Consider the following 21880-nt stretch of genomic DNA (forward strand, 5'->3'; position numbering starts at 1 on the left):
CCGTATAAAATATATTTGTCTCTCGCTACTTTCTTTTGTAGAAGTAGTAGTCTACACTTTTCTCTCCCCTTCTTTAAAAAAAAAAAAAAAAAAAATTCTGGAAGCCATACCCTAGCAGTATATATATATATAATTTTTTTTTTTTTCTGTTTTCACAATATACCTTAGTGTATGCAGCAGCTCTTCTTTTGATGGACGTTTGGGTGGTTTGCCATCTTTTGTAATTATAAATAATACTGGAATAACAGTTTCGTTCATATATCTTTTCTTTTTTTTTATAGTTTTTTTTAATTTTTATTTATTCATGATAGTCACACACACAGAGAGAGAGAGAATGGCAGAGACACAGGCAGAGGGAGAAGCAGGCTCCATGCACCGGAAGCCCAATGTGGGATTCGATCCCAGGTCCCCATCACGCCCTGGGCCAAAGGCAGGCGCCAAACCACTGCGCCACCCAGGGATCCCTCATATATCTTTTCAACATTTGTTGTGTCCACAGTATCTTTGAGATCTTTAGAAGTGGGATTGTTGCCTCAGAAGGTAAATACAGGAGTAATTTGGGGAGATGTTGTGAAGTTACCATTCATAGAGGTTTGTCATTTTGTATGAGATACATAATGATGAACAGAGTATGAGAATACTTGTTTCCCCTACATCCTCTCACCAACAGAGTATGGTGTCAGACGTTTAGATCTTGCCAGTGTAAGTGAGAAATGGTATCTCAGCTTAGGTTTAGTTTGTATTTCTTTTATTATGAGTGAGGCAGAGCATGTTTCCATATGTTTGTGAGCTATTCCTATATCTTTTCATGAGAGCTGTTGATTCTTTATTTTGTTCAGCCCATTTTTTCTATCGGTTTGCTGGCTGTTTTCTTCCGTTTACTTGCACAGTTCTTTAGATTTTAGGGATATTATCCCTTTGTCTCTAATGTTACACATGTTTTTTTCTCCAGTTGTCACTGTCAAACTTTTTGACATTTTGCTTTTTCTTTTTTTTTTCTGTGTGCAGGGGCTAGACATTTTTTAAGCAGTTGTTTGCAAATCTCTTCTCTTGGATTTTGAGACCTAGGAAGGTTTTGCTCACTCGTAATACATCGAGAAATTCACCCATGTCTCTCCTAGTACTTGTGTTCATTTTTTTTTTACGTTCAGGTTTCTGATTCATTTGCAATTTATCCTTATGAAAAAAAATGTTAACTAAAATGTTAGTAATAACTAACATTTAGTCAGTTGTGACTACTAACATGTAGTAACTAAATGTTTTTTTTTGTAACTCAATGTTATAACTAACATTTAGTTACTAACATTTAGTTACTTATAACTACTAACATATGTAAGTTATAACTAACAGTAAATGTTAACTAACTAAAACGTTAATTATTACTAACATCACTTAATGGAAAAGTGTCTTTTTCCCCAGCTGACTTGTATTGTATCCCAAGTTCTCAATGCAGTTGGGTCTGTTTCTTGGATTTTCAGTTCTGTTCCGTAATCTATATTCTTGGGCCAGCACACCATGCGGTTTTCATTGCAGAGCCTCCTTGCCACACCTCCCCTCCCACCCCCTCCCCTTGCTCTTTTTTTTTTTTTTTTTTTGAGGATTTTCCAGATCTTGTGTGTTCTTCTGAACTGACTTTAAATACCGGAACACATACCTTTTAAAGATTTGCAAACATCAAGTTTTCCTCCACGTTAAACGTCCCCCGTTTCTTCCACTTTTAGAACGTGTCTATGCACAGGTCTGGTCCTGGCTCCACGTGTCACGTGACTGTAAAATACGGGGCCCTGCGGTTTGGTGTGGTGGGGACAAGGCTCCTTCCAAGTAGCCTTAATTTCTGGGGCGCCGGCCGGTGAGACAGCGTGAGCCAGTGGAGTGGACAGGGAAAAAGATGGGGTGGGGGTGGGGGTGTGGTGGGGATGGTGGGGTGGGGGTGGGGGGATAGTGGGGTGCGGATGGTGGGGGTGGGGGGGCAGAGGTCCCGGGGAAGGCCGGCCTCGCCCTGGGCACCGCGGCCAGCCCGGGGGACGGGGTGGGGTGGACCTTGTTAGGGTGGGCGAGGCTGCCGTCCGCGTGGGCTGCAGGACCGGCGGCTGGGGTCCCCGCTCGCAGTGACCCCGGGCCGGCGCGGGGGGCGGGGCGGGGGGCGGGGCGGGGAGTTCGCCCCAGCCCGTCTTCCCCTTCCTCGTCGCACCCCGGGGCCCTTTCCGTGGCGCGGCGTCCCCCAGCTCCCGCGGCAGGTAAGCCTCGGTCCGCGCGCCTCCCGGGGTTTCTCCCGCGCAGGTCTCCTCGCTCTTCCCCGCCTGGCTCGCCCGCCGCCGCCCGCCGCCGTCCGCCGCCCTGGCCCCGCCCCCGCACGCGCGCGTACGTCCTCCGACGGGCGGCGTCTGATGACGTCTTTTGCTGGAGGCGTAGGGCGGAAAGGGCCGGCGGCGGGGGAAGGCGAAGTTCACTCCCAGCGTCCGCCTCCTCGGCCGGCTCCTTCCCGGAGGAGGAAACGGTGGAAAGGAGGGGGGGGGCGGAGGGCTCCGGTGCTGTTCCGCGGGGGAGCGTCGGCTCCGCGCAGCGGCCCCCACCACAATGGACTCCGTTCCCGCCACTGTGCCTTCTGTCACCGCCTCCCCGGGGGACTCGGAGCTCCTGGGACCCCTGTCGGTGCTCTACGCGGCCCTCATAGCCAAGCTGCTGGAGGTGACGGCCCCCATTCCCGGGGAGGGGCCCCAGCCCCGGCGGGCGAGGGTGGGCGCGGTGGGCGCCTGGCGGGGCGCGGGAGCCCGGGAGTCGGGCCGGCCCGGGGCGGCAGGACGTTGCGGTGCTGTCGAGGGAGGCGGGAGGGGGGAGGGGATTGTAGGAAGGCTTCGGCGCTGGTTCGTTCGCCATTGGTTTCTCAGAGTGTACCAGGCACTGTGTTATCTCTGGTGCGCAGTCAGGATCTCTTCGGGTCCCTTTCCACGGAGCCTCGGCGCTGGTGTGAGTGTCTGTGTGTGTGTGTGTGTGTGTGTGTGTGTCGGGGGGGGCGGTATGATGGTCACTTGTGTGGTCGGGGAGGGCGGCGAAACTGTACAATCAGGCAGGTGTTCAGGGCGACCCCAGTCGAGGAAGCATTTAAAATAAAAGCCCTGTGTTAGGTGGGAGGCGGTCACATTCAGAGCAGTCTGGCCCAGTTCTCGGGAGCTGTGTCTGAGCTTATTACTCAGCATTTGTTTTCATGTGACAGTCGAATAGGAAGGACTAAGGAAAAGCACATTATTTGGGTTCGTTATCATCATTTTGTTGTTTTTTTAAAGATTTTTATTTATTCATGAGGGGGGGGGCAGAGACAGAGACACAGGCAGAGGGAGAAGCAGGCTCCCTCCAAGGAGCCTAATGTGGGACTCGATCCCGGGTCTCCAGGATCGCGCCCTGGGCTGAAGGCGGCGCTAAACCACTGAGCCACCTGGGCTGCCCATCATTTTGGTTTTATGTACGGCCACGAAAGTCGATTCCTCTATAGGGTGTTCAGTTTTGTGTTTTATTGGCTTTTTTTTTTTTTTTAAGTCTTTATTCATGAGAAACCCACACAGAGAAGCAGAGACACAGGCAGAGGGAAAAGCAGGCTCCATGCAGGGAGCCGGATGTGGGACTCGATCCTGGGACTCCAGCATCACTCCCTGAGCCAGAGACAGACGCTCAACCACTGAGCCACCCAGGGTCCCTTTATGTGGCTTTTAAGTCATAAACATCAACTAAGAGGAAAGAAAGTATGATCCAAAGAGATCTAGGCATGTTCTAGAGAGCGTGATGTGATAGGACCTGTTGGAAACTGGAAACATATGTTCAACTTTTAAAGACCTTTTTTTTCTTTTTTTTAAGATTTTATTTGTTTATTCATGAGAGACACAGAGGGAGAGAGGCAGAGACACAGGCAGAGGGAGAAGCAGGCTCCCTGCACAGAGCCTGATGTGGGACTCAATCCTGGATCTCCAGGATCACGCCCTGAGCCGAAGGCAGGCGCCAAACCGCTGAGCCACCCCAGGGAACCCGAACTTAGACCCATAATATTTATAACGCACTTCAAGCCAAACAAGAAATATGAGGTTGCCAGTATCCCATCTTTATTGAAGCAGTGGAAGCTCCTGAAGATTTTTGAGGGGGTAGTTACCTGGTGAAGCTTGATTTAGAATTTCTGTGGATGATTCTTTGTTCTCTTGTTAATTCCTTCATGGCTTCTTGTTATTTCTCCTATTTCTCTTTCAGTTAGTTGCTACATTGCCTGATGACGTTCAGCCTGGGCCTGATTTTTATGGCTTGCCATGGAAGCCTGTACTTCTCACTGCCTTCTTGGGAATTGGTTCATTTGCGGTCTTCTTCTGGAAAACTGTCCTTGTTGTGAGTAAATTAAACTTAAACCTTCACTCATCAAGACAACAGATCTATTATAATCACTTTTGTTTCTTTTTCAGTTACTAACATGAACACAAATGCTTATAATCTCTGCATTTCCCATAATCTTATGAAATAATTCAGTGTAATCTTTGTTGGTAAAAACTTATGCAAATAAGACAATGTGCATAATCTTAAGGGGAAAACTTCAACTTATAAATCTTAAATCAAAATTTTAAGATTAAGTTTATATATACCTTCTTGGGTACACATATATGTTCCTAGTAGAATTGGGAACTCCTACAGTCATCTTGAAAAGCAATTAAGTAATATGTATCAGAATCCTGAACATTATTATATCATTTTATTATAGTATAATACCATTAGTTAATTGGTCTTGAAGAGATAACCACTTGTGCACTAAAAATCTTATATAAAGGTGTTCAGTGGAACACTTTTAGAATGAAAACTTGGTACAAACTAAATGATCCATAGTAAGGGGATTGATAAGTTATTGTACATCCATATAATGGGATACTAGATAACTATTTATGTATTTCAAAGATATTGGGGCCCAGAAAATGCTCACAATTTAATGTCAAATGGAAAAAGGCATAAATGAAGACTGCTAAGTGTAGGTAAACTGTATATTCTGTACATAAATATATAAAAATGTACAAATAGAAAAAATGCCACAAGACCAAGAATAGTAAAAAATAGTGGTATCTAGGACACTAGGTAATTTTGCAGTATTTTTTTTATATGTATCTGTTGCACAGATTTTTAATTTGACCATGCGCTGTTTGGCACATAAAATATTTTTATTTGGAAATACAGATTACGTAGTTTGCAAAGACATACTATTAAAATTTTTATTCCTTGAGGGTCTGTGCAGAATTTGTCTTTTGTGCTTGTCTATATATGTACACCCATACATACTCATTCTTGTGAGTGTATTGTGTGTTGTATTGTAGATAGTTGTCTAACATAACTGGAGAAAAAAGGCATTTTGTGTAAATGAGCTTTGCAGATGAAAAGCTTTCAGTTTCAGTTGTGGCTTAGCTGGTAAAGTAGCGAGAACATTGGATGCATGTCTTTCTAAGATTGATTATTTCTTTTTTCTGATGTCTTACTTTCATAAGCTTTCTCTCCTTGCACGAGTGATGGTAAAATCACTTAAAAAGGAGCATCATTTGCATGGATTCCTGGGAAGAGTCCTCTAACCTCATCGGACTTTTCCTGTGGTAAAAGGAGAAAGGGAGCATAGAAAGGATGAATGAAAGGGGAAAAGATGAAAACGTTTTTATTTCCCACTCTTGTTTCTCCCATCTTAAAAATCCTAAAACCTGCTTACATTTTCACAGAATGATGAGGGCTTTATGTCCTAAGTGTTGCTACTCATCCTCAGAATTTGGCTCTGGAACCTTGGTTCCTGCTATCCCTGCTCTCATTTGCCTGCTCTTTGCTTCTTCCTACCTCCTCCTGCCTATTGATTTGGGTGAAAGGAGGGCCAAAGAAGCTTACTGTCTCATTAGCAAGGCTGTGACATTAGAGAAACAGTCATTTCTTTTTGTATTGGAACTCTGAGTGCATTTTCCTATAACATTATAAGTGGTGTTAGATGCTGTAATAATGAGATACGTGGATGATTTATGGACTGATTTGAGTATCTCATTACCACTTACAACTTTTGAAAGTGGAAATAAATTCTGGGTTACAGAGACATTTAAATAACAATTTTAAAAAAATCGAGTACCACTTAGATTTTGTGACCCTATAATTGAGTGCTATCTTTAGAGATGATTTGGTGGTTAGTTGGTGTTTCTCTTGTTGCTTGTGCATTTCTCTCTAGCAGTCTTCTTTCCCTTTCAGGTTTGTGATCACTGTGTTTAGGGGCTTGGGATAATCAGATGATCCAGCATAATTATTAGATCTCTAAGTTTAGCCAATTGGCAACTTTTAATAGGATTTCAAAGAAGTTTTCTGGTGAGAGAAAGAGACATACCTTGGGACAAAGATTATGCCTTTAATTTTGTTTCCTGAAATTATCTTTGAATAGCCATGGTTTCCTGACCTCATTCTGGCTATTTGGGGGTTGTCCAGTGATCTAGTAAAAGAAACATTAGTATATTTAATATGAAAATAAGCAATTCCATTATTAAAGTTAAATGCTTTAATAAAATTGGTACTCATTTAATGGATAAACATACCTTTAGTTAGAAAATGAGTTACTTTAGAGCTTTTATCTATCAGAAACTGTAAGGTAATCCCTACCAGTTACATTTGAAATGCTTTTTAACCTTTTCTTTTTTTTTAATCCTGTGGATTGTTATGATGAACCAAACTTACTAAATTTTCATTTACTTACTTACGATTTAACTGTCATATATAATATTTCTATAGTATAATGTAATATTTCTGTTAACAAAACGTTTTGACATCAAATTTAATTTATTTTTTTCTAGGTAAAGAGTAGAGTCTATCAAGGTAAATATTTAGGCTTATTTTGTTGTTTGTACTTTTCCCTCAGTTTTGGTGCTTGATACGAGTTTCATATAAGCTAGAAATAGATACAGTGATTTCTGATGTCTGATTGAGTTACTGACTCCCGAGTGGTTTTATTAACCTTCGGTTGCTAGCTTAGATGACAGAGTAGATGGTGATGCTACCAGTGAGCTAGGAGAGGAGACCGAACAAATTGTGGGAGTAGGAAGAAGATGACCAGTTTGATTTGGGGCAGATTAGCTTTGTTGATTTAGTGGACATTTATTACATGTGAACAGAGTTCCTGTGCTAGTGGTTTAATCAATATGGTATCTGTTTATTTAAGTAGATAATTTGAGGAATAGAGATGTAAACCAATGTGCTTGTCTTTTTGTCTTTTTCTTTTTGCAATTGACATATTTTTGAAATGGTCACATTTTCTAAGAAGAAAGGTACTCCATGAAGGGAAGGATATCAAGCTAAAATATTTTATACCCTGTAGCCTATCTTTGAGATAAGTGTAAATTGGAATCTCATTGAAAGAAGGGTCTTTATATATTTTTCTTGAATTTCAGTAGTATTTTTACACCATTATTGGTATTAACTACAGGTTGCTTTTTTAAAGGCGTAATCGTTACGATAAGTTCTTTTTTCCTCATAGTGCTAGATAACGTACTGCTAATACGTTGGGTAATTTAGTTTTATTTAGTCCTCATAATCTTATGGATTTCCCCTCCCTTTTAGTCACTGAACAACAAATTTCTGAGAAGTTGAAGAACATCATGAAAGAAAATGCAGAACTTGTACAAAAATTGTCAAATTATGAACAGAAGGTATGTTATGTTCTTAATATATTATAGTTAACTCTAAATAACTATTCTTATATTCTTTCAGTATTTCCCCCTCATGATTCTAGCTTGAATTATTTCCTCCTGTTCTATGGGTCTGTTGTTACGGTATTTTAAAATTTCATTATTTCCTACAAAGCATCCAAATCTGAAATAATCATCATATGCGTAAAGTACGGGTTTCTTCTCTAATGGATTACCACTCAGAGATAAGTTCTGATAGCCCTGTGGTTTATATTTCTGAATTCTGTGTGTCTTATTTTATATAGATTAAGGAATCAAAAAAACATGTTCAAGAAACCAAGAAACAAAATATAATTCTGTCTGATGAAGCAATTAAATTTAAGGTAAAAATCCTCTCTTTTTAAAATTACTTTCTAAAAACAAAAATATGAGTAATTATTATTGATCTTAATTTTTTTTTAAAAGGATAAAATCAAGAAACTTGAAGAAACAAATGAAATTCTGGACGATACAGCTAAAAATCTGCGTGTTATGTTAGAATCTGAGAGAGAACAGAATGCCAAGAATCAGGACTTGGTAAGAGTTTTGCTGCAAAGCATTAACTGTAACTTGGCTTTCAAACTGTTCTGTAGATGGGGTGGATTGAACTCTGCATTTTCCCGTGCCATAACCAACAGAAGATTGGGAGTCAGGGAAAATGAATCTACATCCATCCTTCTTTATGGAATCTTAAATGCTAGTACCACAAGCTGTTACTTTCATGATCCTAGGAAGTATTTTTGTCCTCAGGCTTGGATAATTTCCATACTGCTTGGCTCTAACCCCTGAAACATGGAGAGCAACTAAGAAACTGTACTTTGTTTGGTTTTGCATGATTCCTTTTATTTAAAAAAAATTTTTTTTAAGGTTTTATTTATTTATTCATGATAGACAGAGAGAGAGAGAGAGAGAGAGAGAGAGAGTGTCAGAGACACAGGCAGGGGGAGAAGCAGGCTCCATGCTGGGAGCCCGGGGCGGGACTCGATCCAGGGACTCCAGGATCACGCCCTGGGTCAAAGGCAGGCGCTGAATCGCTGAGCCACCCAGGAATTCCCCTCCTTGGATTTTTTAAAAAGATTTTATTTACTTACATGAGAGAGAACACAGAGGGAGAGGGAGAAGCAGACTGTCCCCTGAGCAGGAAGCCTGACTTTGGGCTCGATCCCAGGACTCTGAGATCACGACCCGAGCCGAAGGCGGATGCTTAACTGACTGAGCCACCCAGGCATCCCCTACATGATTCCTTTTAAAAATAGTTTTAGAACTGTAGGAAAGTGGCAGTGATATTAATGTTGGGTTTCCATATATCACACACGCAGTTAAGCTTGTGCACTCGGCTGACCATGTACTTGCCAGGTTTCTCCACTCTGAATTTACCTGTTCCCACTCTTGGGTGTACTCTTTGGAAGGAAGTAACTATGCCCAGCCCTCTCTTCTAAGAGTGAAGAGTATGCTCCACCTCCTTGAGGAGGCAGTACCTTCACAGATTATTTGGAATTCTTCTGTAAGACAGATTTTTCTATTCTGCCTCAAGTCCCACCATTCTTAGTTTCAGGCAAGAGAATTTTTAAAGTCACTTTGGGGATTTTTTTTTCTATACCAATAGGAGAAACCATGATTTGAACTAGATTACTTGATTTTTTTTTTCTTCTTTCTTTTTTTTCTTTTTTTCTTTCACCTTTTTGTCTGGTCACCTACCACATTATCTCATAGCCGGAAAGGCTGTGGATAGCATGTAACAGAGCTCCAATTATTTTCTTCTTTCCTTATCTCTTTATTATATTCTTGACTTTTCTCCTTGGCTAAAACTGAATCATCTGCTTTTACCTGATATGTAGAGGATGGCTCTGGGATAATGTTTCATCTTTTTAGCACAACATATCCCACTGTTTCTACTAAAATCCTCATACATTTTTTTGTGTTCTTCCAAATGGCAGATACTGGAAAACAAGAAATCTATAGAGAAGCTGAAAGATGTTATTTCAGTGAATGCCTCAGAATTTTCAGAGGTAAAGCTGCCTATAATTTCTGCAAGATGTTCATAGGTTTAATAGTTTTGTTGAAGAGCAAACATTTGATCTGTGCTAGAATATGCAATAAATGAAAACTGTATGTTTCTAGTTGGGAAGGTGTAATACCCTTCCTTTAGAATTTATTCACTAATAGGAGTGTTTTGCATTAGGTTCAAATTGCCCTTAATGAAGCTAAACTTAGTGAAGAGAAGGTGAAGTCTGAATGCCATCGAGTTCAAGAAGAAAATGCTAGGCTTAAGAAGAAGAAGGAACAGGTAAAGAAAAGTTAACGTCCTAGATTGTGTGAATTAGGGGACCTGAGTATCATTACTTCTTGAGTATCTTTTCTCAGATCTGTTTTTAAGGAAATGAAATATGTATGCAGAATTCTATTCTTAGATGTGCAAAGTTTTAAACTCCCAAAATTGAGTGCATGTATATATTCTCCATCTGTTCTGAATTAAGATCTTTTCTATAATTTCTTATAGCTATCAGAATGTAATGTAGTCTTTGTCTTATCAAATACCAACCAGTTATTCATTTGAATAGTGTCAGTAAGATGATTTGCTTTTGACCAAAGAATTTGGTATTTATAACCCTCCTTTGAGTAATTACTGTTCACCAACCAAAGTAAGGTTACATGACCTGCAGTGTGGACATGGGAGATAGTGAGATGTGCTCCTTTGTCCCTATTGAAGTGAATTATTTGAATTGGCTGCAATTTTCTGAAGGATACAGTAAACTGGATGGACTTCCTTGAGAGTTGTTGTATTCTTACTGCAGTTCTTAGGATCGGGGCCACTCTCCCCTGTCCCTTCACCAAGGCTTCAGTCCATAATGACAGGTCAAAGTGTAGCATGACTCCCTGTTTCCCGGTCTTATTCACTTGGCCCTGAAATGTTCAGTGCAAAAGCCCTATTGGAAATTCATGTGTTTTTTTAGTTGCAGCAAGAAATCAAAGATTGGAGCAAATCACACGCTGAGCTCAGTGAGCAAATCAAATCATTTGAGACATCTCAGAAAAATTTGGAAGTAGCTCTTACTCACAAAGATGATAATATTAATGTAAGTTCATTCGCTTGAATACATACTTAATTCTCCTGAAATCTGCTTGAGAAGCTCTTTCTAATACCCTTTTGCATCTTTTCTAGGCTTTGACTAATTGCATTACCCAGTTGAATCGGTTAGATTGTGAATCTGAATCTGAGGATCAGAGTAAAGGAGGAAGTGAGTTAGATGAGTTAGCAAATGGAGAAGTAGGAGGTAAGTTCAGTTTCAGGGAGGTTGGACCTCTTTTTGTGTTCCTGTCTTTAAGTACACTGATGCTCCTCTTTGGACTAACTTCCTCTTTAAAAAAATCTATTTATTTTAGAGAGAGAGAGAGAGAGAACGAGCAGGGGGAGGGGCAGACTCCCCATTGAGCAAGGAGCCCGAGGCAGGGCTTGATCTCAAGGCCCCGAGATTATGACCTGAACTGAAGTCACGAGCTGGGCACTTAAAATGACTGAGCCACCCAGGTGCCCCTGACTAACTTCCTTTTAAGTGTTAGAGCTGTAGGTGTTTATCTGTATGCACTGGACAGAGGTGGGTTGCAGGGCTGTGACATAGCAGTGGGTGTGCAATGAATGTGGACTCTGCTTTTCCATCCCACCGAGGACTGCTTGTGTGTGTATGTACTGGAGCTGGGACCGGCATAGTTGTGACTTATACCTCTAAGTGTAAACACGGTTCAGTAGAAGAAATTTATTTCTCCCTCAGTGCTGTGGGGATGACAGTTGAATTTGGTTGTCATCATCTCTGTAGCTCTGCAGTTATAGAGCCTACAACCAATTTCAAGAGGACTGAAGTGCTGGGGGCCATACACTAGGGCCGTGAGAGTGGAGCTAAAGGGTAGCAGTGTTTACTGATAAGGGACCTGTTTCTGGACACTGTTCCAAATTGGACATTCCTTGCACAATGGGCATTTTCAGCCACACCTGGTAGCAGATTTAAGGGATGAGCAGAAGATTAAGTCTTTCTATATGAGATACCTGACCAGGGGTATGTAGATCTGAGGGAGAAGAAAGAGCCTTAGTTCACACATCCTTTCTTGTTTGAGAATGGCACAGATGGCATTTTTCTTATATAAACTGGGAATTCACTTTTTGAATCTAAGTTTGCAATTCTCTGAAAAGTCACGGAGCTTAATTACTTTTCCTGGTTGATTTGTTTTTCCTTTGAATGTTTGAACATGGCAGTTGTTTAGTTTGGAGGAAATCAAGAAAATAGAGTTAAAAAGCAAAAGAGGAAAATGCAATTAAAGTCTTTTGTATTTTAGGTGACCGGAGTGAGAAAATGAAAAATCAGATTAAGCAGATGATGGACATTTCTCGGGTATGATCTTTTTTGTGGAGTACCCTAAGTGCCTGTGAATGCTCATCGTGCCTCCTTTGTAAGGATAGTTCTCTCTTTCGGAATTTTTAGACACAAACTGCAATATCGGTAGTTGAAGAGGATCTAAAACTTCTGCAGATTAAGCTTAGAGCCTCAATGTCTACTAAATGCAACCTGGAAGGTAGGCTGCTTCCTGAAAAGAAAGTGCTGATTCTTACCCTTTGCAGACTAGCACACACTGCTCAACTGTTTTATCCTTTACAGACCAAATAAAGAAATTAGAAGATGACCGTGATTCACTGCAGTCTGCCAAAGCCGGCCTGGAGGACGAATGCAAAACCCTGAGGCAAAAAGTGGAGATTCTGAACGAACTCTATCAACAGAAGGAAATGGCTCTGCAAAAGTAAGATGTTCATGTTTCGTCATTAGCAGTCTTGCCGTGTAAGTGAATGTGTGAACTGTTGGACAGAATTTTGTCTTTTTAAAAGATTATTTGTAGGGTTTTTTCTGTCTGCAATTTGTAGAAGTTTGTCTTTCTTCCTTTCTTGTTTCCCATAATTTGCATTTTTCTTTCCATTGGAATCAGTTGTCAGAAATTGTTGCCTGTACTTTGTTTGGCAAGTAGTGGTTTACTGGTGTGAATGATTACCACCGAGACGTGCTCCTTGAGGATCCACTTCATTTCGTGGCTCCATGGCATACTTCACTTTCCTTCTTGATCATCCTATGTGTTCTAATACTCCTTGATCCAGCTTTTCAGAATCGGAGTGGTTTGTAAGACATGATGTTTAATAGAATAAATACTCCAAATGGAATATTCAGTAATTTGGAGATATCCTAAATTTTGGACCTTTAGTTAGATTCTCAGATTAAATGTTACATACTGTAATCATGGTGAGGATATTTGGAGTTTTAAATATAGACATGCCTGTTTAGTATGTATATTTAGGTATTAATTTTCTGAAATCTACATCTCAAATTTGAAGTTAGGTGTATGTTTTTAAAGATGCACTTTTATAGTTCTAAGTTTTTTTTCTCCACCAAAATATCTGAATTCTCTACAAATAGGTTGGCAGTGGCAGTGGCTGTTCATGATTGGTCTTGTTCTTTACTCTGGCATATATCTACCTCAGCCTTTGAGAAGGCTTATCCTGCTGAGCAAAGTTAATCTTTTTTAAGTGCTCAGGCTATTACTTGATGCCACGAAACATCGAAAGCATACCACTAATGTTTTCTCTGATCCTTTGCTCACCATGCAGTCAGTTTAGATTTTCCAGATTTCGTTCAGGCCAGTTATAAATACTTGGCCTATTTCAGAGAAATATTTCTAATTTCATAACTTTATTAAAATTTTTTGAATTTTTTTATTCTTTAAAGATTTTATTTATTTGAGAGAGAGAAAGCACAAAGGGAGAGTGAGAGGGAGAAACAGACTCCTTTCTGAGCAGAGAGCCTCATATAGGGCTCAATCCCAGGACCCTGAGATCATGACCTGAGCCAAAGGCAAATACTTAACCAACTGAGCCACCCAGGCTCCCCGACCCCATTACTTTTTTTTTTTTTTTTAAAGAGCATTTCTTTGCCACCAATAGTAATCTTCATTTCCTAAATGGTAATTCTTATGATAGTCATCATGGCACTGTTTCATTCAGTTCATCCAGCATGCGCTGAGTCACCTTGTCTGGTTTGTACCCTGCTCTCCATCCCCAAAGCCTGTGTTAGTTTGGACCCATATCCTCTTTCCTGCTAGTCCGTGACTGGTCACCTCTCTCCACTTTCCCTTTCTCATACCCCCTCTTCCAGGCTGTCATCAGTTCCCTCTCAGCCTAGAGTGAACTTATTTAAAATGCAAGTCTCTGCAATGGCCTCCTGGGCTTAAAATCTATCAAGAGTGCTCCGTTCTCTTCTGGATCAATTCCAGACTCTTGCACAGGCAGGTAGGACACTTCCCCTTAGTTGTTTGGAGATGCCTCTTCAGATGCATTTCCGCAGGCAGCTTCCGATACCAGCTTTCTGACCTGCAGCCACACCAAACACAGTTCTTCATGCCACTCTGAGCCTTGTGTGCTGCTTTCTCTGCAGTAAAATGTCTTTTTACAGTTTTTCCACCTGGCAGTTTCTGCCTACTGAAAGGTTTATGTTCCTTAAAATCTTTTCTGGAATGCCTTGTACCATAAATAGGTAGGTAGCTATAGAGACTGGGTGAGTGCATTTTGCCTGTAGAGACTGAGTGAGTGTGCCTTTTCTTCTATAATATGGCTTCTAAATCTACTTGTTACTGGGGTACCTGGCTGCCTCACTTGGTAAAGCATGTGATTCCTGATCTCAGGGCTGTGAGTTTGGGCCCCACGTTGGATGTACAGATTATTTAAAAATAAAAAAAAAATTGTAAAAAGTAAAATAAATCTACCTGTTACTATTTGCTTTCTGATTGATGGCTTGTTCTGTGTTCCTTCCTTCCCTGTGTCTTTGGATTGTTTATTTTTAATAATTCTGCTTTTCCTCTTTTTAAGCTTGATAGTTAAAGCTTGCTCTCTCTTCGTGTAGTTACCCTAAAGACCACAACATGTGTCCTGAACTTGTTGAAGTATGACATACATGAACAGATTTGCCTCTTTCAGGGCTTGAGCTCCTGAGTGGGGTGTAGATGCTGTCTGAGTAACATAACTTAGTTCTCTGTACACCTCCAGCACTTTCTGGCCAGTTCTGCTGACACACACGTGCATAGTTCCTGTGTAGCCCTTCATTCTCTCCCCCATCTGTAGTCTTTCCTTGGGGGTCCCTTTTATTCTCCAGAAGGACATCCTTTAGTTACAGATTTGATCAGTTTATCTTTGTATGAAGACATCTTTTTAAGGATTGTTACAGGATGGCTGTAAGATGGTTGCAGTTACTTAATATCATTACTTTGAAAATAACCAGTTACTTTCTGGTTTGATAGTTCCTTTGAGGAGTCCAGTGTCTGTCATCTCATCCCTACTCAGTTTCTCATCACTGCCCTTGCAGCTTGCAGCCTTCCGTCATGCTTTCTGCTGCTGCAGCAGTGTTATGGGGAGGTGTGCAGGTGTGGAGTGGGAAGTTGGGGTTGCATTTTTTGCTTCTCTGCCCTCCCCTATCTTATTTGCATTTATGCTGCTTGAGGTCATTGACACTTCTTAATTTGGGGGACCTTTGTGTATTGATTGTGTTTCATTCTATCTTGTAAGATTCTATTTAAACTTTTTTTTTTTTCATCTATGTTTCTTACATTTTTACTTGATTTGCTACATTCTGGATGGTGTTTTTTCTGACCTGTCTACCTTGTGTGCTAAACTCTCTTCACTTCATTTTGTCAAATTGGCTGCTAAAACCATTCATTGGGTTTTTGTTTTTTTTTTTTGAAGATTTATTTGAGAGAGAGTGCACACTTGTGTACATGAACAGGGGCGAGGGATGCATGGGGGGGGGGTAGGGGGCTAGCAGGGAGGAGAAAATCCCCAGCAGACCCTCTGCTGAGCCAGGAGCCTGATGCAGGGCTCGATCCCGATCCCAGAACCCTGAGATCAGGACCTGAGCTGAAATCATAAGTCAGATGCTTAACTGACTGAGCCACCTAGGTGCCTCTATTCACTGAGTTCTTAATTTCAATTACTATGTTTCAGTTTTATAGTTCTGCCAAAATTTATAATTTTGACTTTCACTTCTTTGAATATAAAACCATAATTATTTTAAAGTCTGTGTAATGCAGTTATGGGTCAGTCCCTCTTGTTTTTTAGCTTTTGATCACAAGTGTGTCTGGTTAGTTCTCACTGAGTGGCCAAATTGTCTATAATAATTATAGAGGAAACTAAAGGTCCTGGATGCTGTTACTTGCCTACGGAAAAGATTTCAGTTTATTTGTAGCATGAGTTCCTTACTTTAATCCAGTCAGCAATTCAGGTCATTTAAAAAATGGCCTCGTCCCTTCAAAAGACACCGTGTTGCCTCTTTGCACAACTCTTTTTAGTCCAAATCCACAGCCTCAGACTTTTAGTTGGGGGGGGGGGTCCCCCTCATTGGCAACCTTGAACTCCACTTCATTTTTCTTTAAACCCAGATCTGTTGAAAGCTCTGCTCAGTCTCCTTATATCTTCATTGTCTTCTGTGCATGGAATGAACCTGGGGAAAAGGTGGCTTCCGATGCCAGGCTTTCTCGTAATTCTGAGATTGCTTTTTTTTCTGGATCTTGGCCTCATATATTAAACTTGTTAGCTAGTATCTTAGCTTTCTGATGCCTTCAAGCACATTCTTTATATAGTTTTGTCCAGTGTACCAATATATTATAGCCATTCATAAAATACTTTGCTGAGTATTGAATGGGCCATTATAAAAGAATACATAAACCTTTTTCTCTTTCCTGTTATTAAACCTTTTTTAACTATATAGCTCTTCTTATTTTGCTTCTCAGAAATTTAAATTTCAAATGTCTTCTGAATTCGATTTCTAGCAAAGATGTACAAGGGTAATAAGAAAATAACGTTTTTAAACTCTTAAATGCTGCCGTCATTGCAATCTATTTTATAGTACATGGACATCTTGAGCTTGAAGGTTAATTGGATTAAAACCAGTTTTCAGTAGGCAAGATTGATTATGGAACAGCTGGGATTCTTTTTCTGTTGCATTCACTAGATGTTGCTTTTTCTGATTTTCTCTTTCTCAAATCACAATTCCATTGAAATGGGTAGTAGTAGGCGTTCCATATCTGAAGTGCAGGAATGTTCTGTGATTAATTGCACAGGTTAGAAGCTAGAAGGCACATTTTAAAAGGCGCCGCCTTTGTTTGGCTCACTGTCTTATCTCGGTACCCATCTTGGGTTAAGAAGCTGTCCTTTCTTGGTAGAAATAATGGAAGTCATTATAGGTTTTTCTGTGGTGAGAAATAAGAGAAGTAATTATCCCTTGCTTTGAGAAGCTTAATTGTGTGAGGTTGATCGGCCATGGCCTTCCACAGTCAAGTTAAATGACCTTTCAGCGTATAAAGCACTAGGAGCTTTCCCATACGTATAGAGTGTGTTTGACATTTGTTAAACTATTTACTAGCGAGTAAACAATCATGAGAAGTTATAAAGTGCGGGTGATTCGCTGACAGCCCAGAGGTTGATTTTTATCCCAGAATGTCAAGTTTGGACTCTTTTCTGACATTGTATGTCTGTGCGTTTTAGCGGGGAGGGGAGGCAATGTGTGACCAGAGGCATTCAGACAGACTGCTGGGAAGGCAGAAACACGTCTGACTGACACCTGATTTTGTCTTAGGAAACTGAGTCAGGAAGAGTATGAGCGGCAGGAGAGAGAGCAGCGGCTGTCAGCTGCAGACGAGAAGGCGCTTCTGGCTGCGGAGGAAGTAAAAACGTACAAGTGAGTTCAGCTTCGAGGGTGGTGTCTGGGACAGGGAACCTCTGTTGGTGTCTTTCAAAAGCAGGTTATGTTGTGTAGAACAGAACAACAGAACATAAGTAAATGGTCACAGGATGTGAATACAGTTTAATTCCTATGAGAAAAAATGAATTTTAAGTTAACAAAGGAAAAAACTTTAACAACCATTGCCTTCTCCCCAGTACTGGCAAGACTGTCAGGGAACTTGGTTTGTGCCAGCAGTTCCACGTGATTCTGCGTGTTGGAGGAATTCTTTCAGGAAGCCGCCTTGCTATAGTGATGTTTCTGAAATCATTACAGTGGTTGTGCCACTTGGTAGACACAGTAGTCACAACTCTGGGAACTTTTCTGTGGCTGTAATTATAGGAAGAAAAACCTTTGTGGAGGAAGATAGTCATAGCAGGATTGCTGGAGGACACTGAAGAGCAGTCAAGAAAATTACAGTGTGTCAGCTCAGACTCCAGGCATTAGATAATCAGGAAATTAGGCAGTCTTAGTTTTGATCATGTTATACTGACTGTAACCTTGTAAGTATGTTTCTACGTGTGAATGGAGTCTGCAGGAATGCAGGTGTTACAGGGAGGGGGATATGGTGAGACGTTCAGATTTTTCTTTAGTTGCACTTTAATTGATAAAAGCACATGTGATTTTTAGGCGTAGAATCGAAGAGATGGAGGATGAGTTGCAGAAGACAGAGCGCTCGTTTAAAAACCAGGTAATTGCCTTGCCTCACCCTGCCCTGCCCTACAGCAGCAGGATTCTTCTTGTCTGATAGAGATGATTGTAGCGGCTGCTGTGAGGAGTCCCCACATGGTTTTCCATGTATTGTCTTTTTCAGATTGCGACTCATGAGAAGAAAGCTCATGATAACTGGGTAAGATTTTTTTTTTCCTTTCTTTCCTTGTGTGTGTAGCCTGCCACAACTGATTCAGATCTGATTTTTCCCCAATAGCTCAAAGCTCGTGCTGCAGAAAGAGCTATAGCCGAGGAGAAGAGGGAAGCTGCCAACTTGAGACACAAGTATGAGATCTGGAATTCCACTTTCTCAGCGCCTTCTCAGGATTCCAAAGGCAGTGCTGCTGGGTATCTAATAAGGAACTGATGCTGTATTTCACATTTAAGTCCATTCTTTTTCTGTATTCAGGTTACTGGAATTAACCCAGAAGATGGCAATGCTGCAAGAGGAGCCTGTGATTGTGAAGCCGAGGCCGGGCCGACCCAGCGCCCAGAACCCTCCGTGGAGAGGTGGGCCGCGCTCTCAGGGAACAGCATCCGGGGCTGTGGTGCAAGTATATATGCACTACATTCTCGTCCTGATGCCCTAGAAGTCATCCCAGAATTTCCTAATGAAAAGTTGCCTCTAAGCGGTAACGTTTGCTGTCATCTTCAGGTCCTTTGAGCCAGAACGGCTCTTTTGGTCCATCCCCTGTGAGTGGGGGGGAGTGCTCCCCACCTCCCACGGCTGACCTGCCTGCGAGACCGCTCTCTGCTACGCTGAATCGAAGAGAGATGCCTAGAGGTGAATTTGGTGAGCATCCACATTTTACTTGGCAGCAAGTTGTTTCTAGAGGTTCCTCCACTTCTATTTGAGAATTCTAATGAAGATAGCGTTTTAGAATTTGGGTCTGTCCCTTATAGAGAAAAAAGTGTTTTAATTTGTTGTGATGTATAGTCTGCTGTAAGATCTGCTTTAGAATAGAACGTGTTTATTGTTATTAACATTAATATAAGTATTTTAGATACATAAAAATATTTTTATAAGAATATATAATTACTGTTTCTTTATTACTGTAAAGTAGAAGTCTTTATCTTTGCATTTCTATAGAGTAACTCCCTTGGATGTTGTAAAAGTAGCTTCAAGCCTATATACTTAATACAGCATACACCCATTTCTCGTTAATACACGGTGATGTCTGTTTCTAATCGTAAACACACATGCAATACTTGGTAAGATACGGAAGTCCGATCACAGACTGAACACATCAGCCTGTACGACTGTACCAAGCCTGTAACTTGAAGCTCCAGCTGCTGCTGTTAACGTGCAGGTTTTATTGCTGTTCTTTTAATCCAACAGCTTTCAATTCTTTAAGTCTGTGCCTACGTCGGGATTTCCCATCATGTATGAGGAGACCCATTTTTAATGTCGCTTTCTAGGTAGAGCTGAACCCTGACCTGTCCACAGTTGGTTGGTTTCTTCTGATAAATCCATACAAGGGCTCTGTTCTTTCTTTCTCAAGGGTCAGTGGACGGGCCTCTACCTCGTCCTCGTTGGTCATCTGAGGCATCTGGGAAACCCTCTGCCTCTGGTAAGGGATCCGAGTGTGTTAGAGTGTAAAGTCATGGAGGAAGTGGGCAGAAGAGCCCTTATTCTTCCTCAAAGGGAATATACATCAGGATAAGTCTAAATCCGTTCTCTGGCCTTCCTCAGATCTGGGATCTGGTGCAGCTCCCACGATGAACAGCAGCTCGAGAAGCTCTTCCCCTACCAAGGTGACGGATGAAGGCAAGGTAAATCCTGCAGTCACTTTGAATTGGAATTAAGTATTTCAGGGAACCTTGAACTTTTGCTATAACCCTCTCTCTGCGTCATCCTTTTGCTGTTTGTGTGTCTGTTATAGCTATACTATCTCATTTATTTTTTTAAAAAGCAAACTGTTCCCCAAGACCCCGAAGGCCCTTCAGTTCCCAGCAGTTCACCTGTGGCTGAGCAGTCGGTAGTAGTAAGTACTTCGAGGTTGAGGACTGAGCTGAGCTGTTACTTGGGTGTATTTCTGGAAAGGATCTGAAGAGCATGACACTAACCCGCTTTGCTTTAAATTGCATGTTAATGCTGACCTTACTGTTGTCTTGGACTTGGAAGTGTTGCTGGGTTGCTGAAATCTGACTGGTTGGTTGGGTTTTTTTCCTCCTCCTTCCTGACTTGGTTAGGCTGTTAACCCGTTTGGAACATGTTTGTTACTAAAGGACGTGGAAAGTCATCACCCTGACTACATAGTGTGTGTCCTTCGGTGTTCCGAGTTCTGAGGCAACGTAAAACAGTCCTGAACAACTTAATTCACCACTAGGTGTTTGCAAGTGCGCCAGTTAAGAGTATCTCCAGTTGTATAGCAAGCAGCCTGTTTTGAATAACCTGAGAGTACAGATGCGTAATGGAGGAAGGCAGGCTGGAAGTGAAGTGCTGAGCGCTGAACATCTCTCCTTACCCGTGGCCTCCTTTCCCAGCAGTGGCCTTCGGTGATCTCCACATAAATGTGTTCTCTACTAGAGCTGCGCCAGTCCTCATGGCTCCCTGGGCTTCTCTGGGCTGAAATCGCAGTGTGTGTTCTGATTATTTAGAATTTCTAACCCCGTTTCCCATGTGAAAGTCTCTTACTGTAAAAGCACGGCATTAACTGGTGCAGAAGGTAAATATTGGGGGTGTGCCTGCCTCTGCACATGTAACCTTGCTTCTTTTGGAAAATGCTTCCAAGTTTCACCACAGGACTCTAGGAACATGCATTTCTTGAGTTTTTATCCAAAGGCAGCATGGATCCGGGACCCCTTTGGAGTGGACGTTAGGGAGGAAGAGGCAGGCGGGCAGGCTTAGAGGCAGACCTGATACAGAATTGCAGTGTGGCTTCTTACATGCTGTGTGACCTTCAGCAGATTATCTGATACTCTGTCTCTGTGCCCTCATTGAAAACAGGATGCTCCTGCTTAGAGATTGAGAGATCGGAGGATTAAAATTCATGAAAGGAAATTGAGTAGTGGGTACCATTACATGTGTAGAGAGTGGATTTTTCATTGTTGTGTCCTGTCCGTGCTCAGTGTGGCAGTAATGCACCGTGTGGCAGTGGGAAGGACTTGAGGGTCTGTGGTAGGGTTTATTAGTCAGGAGTCATTTCTGTTAATGTCCTTCAACTATCCTCTTGCTTTCTCTTCCCCCTGCATATTCCAGCAGTAAGGGGATTCCGGTGAACCATTCGCTTCCCTGCCATTCCTTTAAGCTGCCAGTGGGAACAGACGGGAGGGCTCAAGTTTTTTTGCGCCGGTTCTGTTCTTTGGACAGGTGCCTGACATCTGCTTCGTTGTGTTTCAGCTTTTACTGGTGTTGGTGCTTTTGTGCGTCATACCAGAGTCTCTCAGAACTGTAACTACTTCTGTTCTGCAGGTTCCTATGGCTGCAAAAGGGCCGCCTCCTTTCCCAGGGGTGCCCCTCATGGGCTCCCCCGTGGGCGGCCCTCTACCACCACCCATTCGCTACGGACCACCCCCTCAACTTTGCGGGCCTTTCGGGCCTCGGCCGCTTCCTCCACCATTTGGTATGATGATTGAATAGTAGTAATTGACTTGGAGAGTGCAATTCATCCACTGCAGTTCTCTGTTCCTTTTTGAAACTTTATAATAATGGCTTTTACAGGCCTAGGTAAT

The 21880-nt window shown here is 41.8% G+C and overlaps 1 protein-coding gene and 2 long non-coding RNA genes across 11 annotated transcripts in view; 1 reads left to right on the top strand and 2 right to left on the bottom strand.

The window, feature by feature from the left end:
- Nucleotides 1-21880, top strand: part of MIA3 (MIA SH3 domain ER export factor 3) — a 57822-nt gene that overhangs the window by 34339 nt on the left and 1603 nt on the right. For 3 of the 9 annotated variants that reach the window (XM_038586197.1, XM_038586200.1, XM_038586196.1), the window contains exons 7-28: nucleotides 4234-4365; nucleotides 6825-6846; nucleotides 7588-7676; nucleotides 7961-8038; nucleotides 8121-8231; nucleotides 9632-9703; nucleotides 9877-9981; nucleotides 10649-10771; nucleotides 10858-10969; nucleotides 12024-12079; nucleotides 12170-12260; nucleotides 12344-12482; nucleotides 17351-17452; nucleotides 18125-18185; nucleotides 18309-18344; nucleotides 18423-18490; nucleotides 18615-18715; nucleotides 18861-18998; nucleotides 19708-19776; nucleotides 19899-19978; nucleotides 20119-20190; nucleotides 21621-21771. In XM_038586197.1, coding sequence (XP_038442125.1) covers nucleotides 4234-4365; nucleotides 6825-6846; nucleotides 7588-7676; nucleotides 7961-8038; nucleotides 8121-8231; nucleotides 9632-9703; nucleotides 9877-9981; nucleotides 10649-10771; nucleotides 10858-10969; nucleotides 12024-12079; nucleotides 12170-12260; nucleotides 12344-12482; nucleotides 17351-17452; nucleotides 18125-18185; nucleotides 18309-18344; nucleotides 18423-18490; nucleotides 18615-18715; nucleotides 18861-18998; nucleotides 19708-19776; nucleotides 19899-19978; nucleotides 20119-20190; nucleotides 21621-21771 — 2008 coding nt within the window. Of the gene's footprint in view, nucleotides 1-2438; nucleotides 2689-4233; nucleotides 4366-6824; nucleotides 6847-7587; nucleotides 7677-7960; nucleotides 8039-8120; nucleotides 8232-9631; nucleotides 9704-9876; nucleotides 9982-10648; nucleotides 10772-10857; nucleotides 10970-12023; nucleotides 12080-12169; nucleotides 12261-12343; nucleotides 12483-17350; nucleotides 17453-18124; nucleotides 18186-18308; nucleotides 18345-18422; nucleotides 18491-18614; nucleotides 18716-18860; nucleotides 18999-19707; nucleotides 19777-19898; nucleotides 19979-20118; nucleotides 20191-21620; nucleotides 21772-21880 lie in introns of those variants that run through there. The other 6 variants (XM_038586204.1, XM_038586199.1, XM_038586202.1 and 3 more) reach the window with 5 other exon arrangements.
- Nucleotides 940-2146, bottom strand: LOC119868052. Its single transcript, XR_005385740.1, has 3 exons — nucleotides 2041-2146; nucleotides 1655-1767; nucleotides 940-1176 (listed from the first exon to the last, which is right to left on the bottom strand). It is a non-coding gene; the product is annotated as an uncharacterized LOC119868052 (long non-coding RNA).
- Nucleotides 3912-21108, bottom strand: LOC119868053. Its single transcript, XR_005385741.1, has 3 exons — nucleotides 20306-21108; nucleotides 6365-6466; nucleotides 3912-5598 (listed from the first exon to the last, which is right to left on the bottom strand). It is a non-coding gene; the product is annotated as an uncharacterized LOC119868053 (long non-coding RNA).

Source organism: Canis lupus, chromosome 38, assembly GCF_011100685.1.
Source record: "Canis lupus familiaris isolate Mischka breed German Shepherd chromosome 38, alternate assembly UU_Cfam_GSD_1.0, whole genome shotgun sequence".
NCBI lineage: Eukaryota > Metazoa > Chordata > Mammalia > Carnivora > Canidae > Canis > Canis lupus.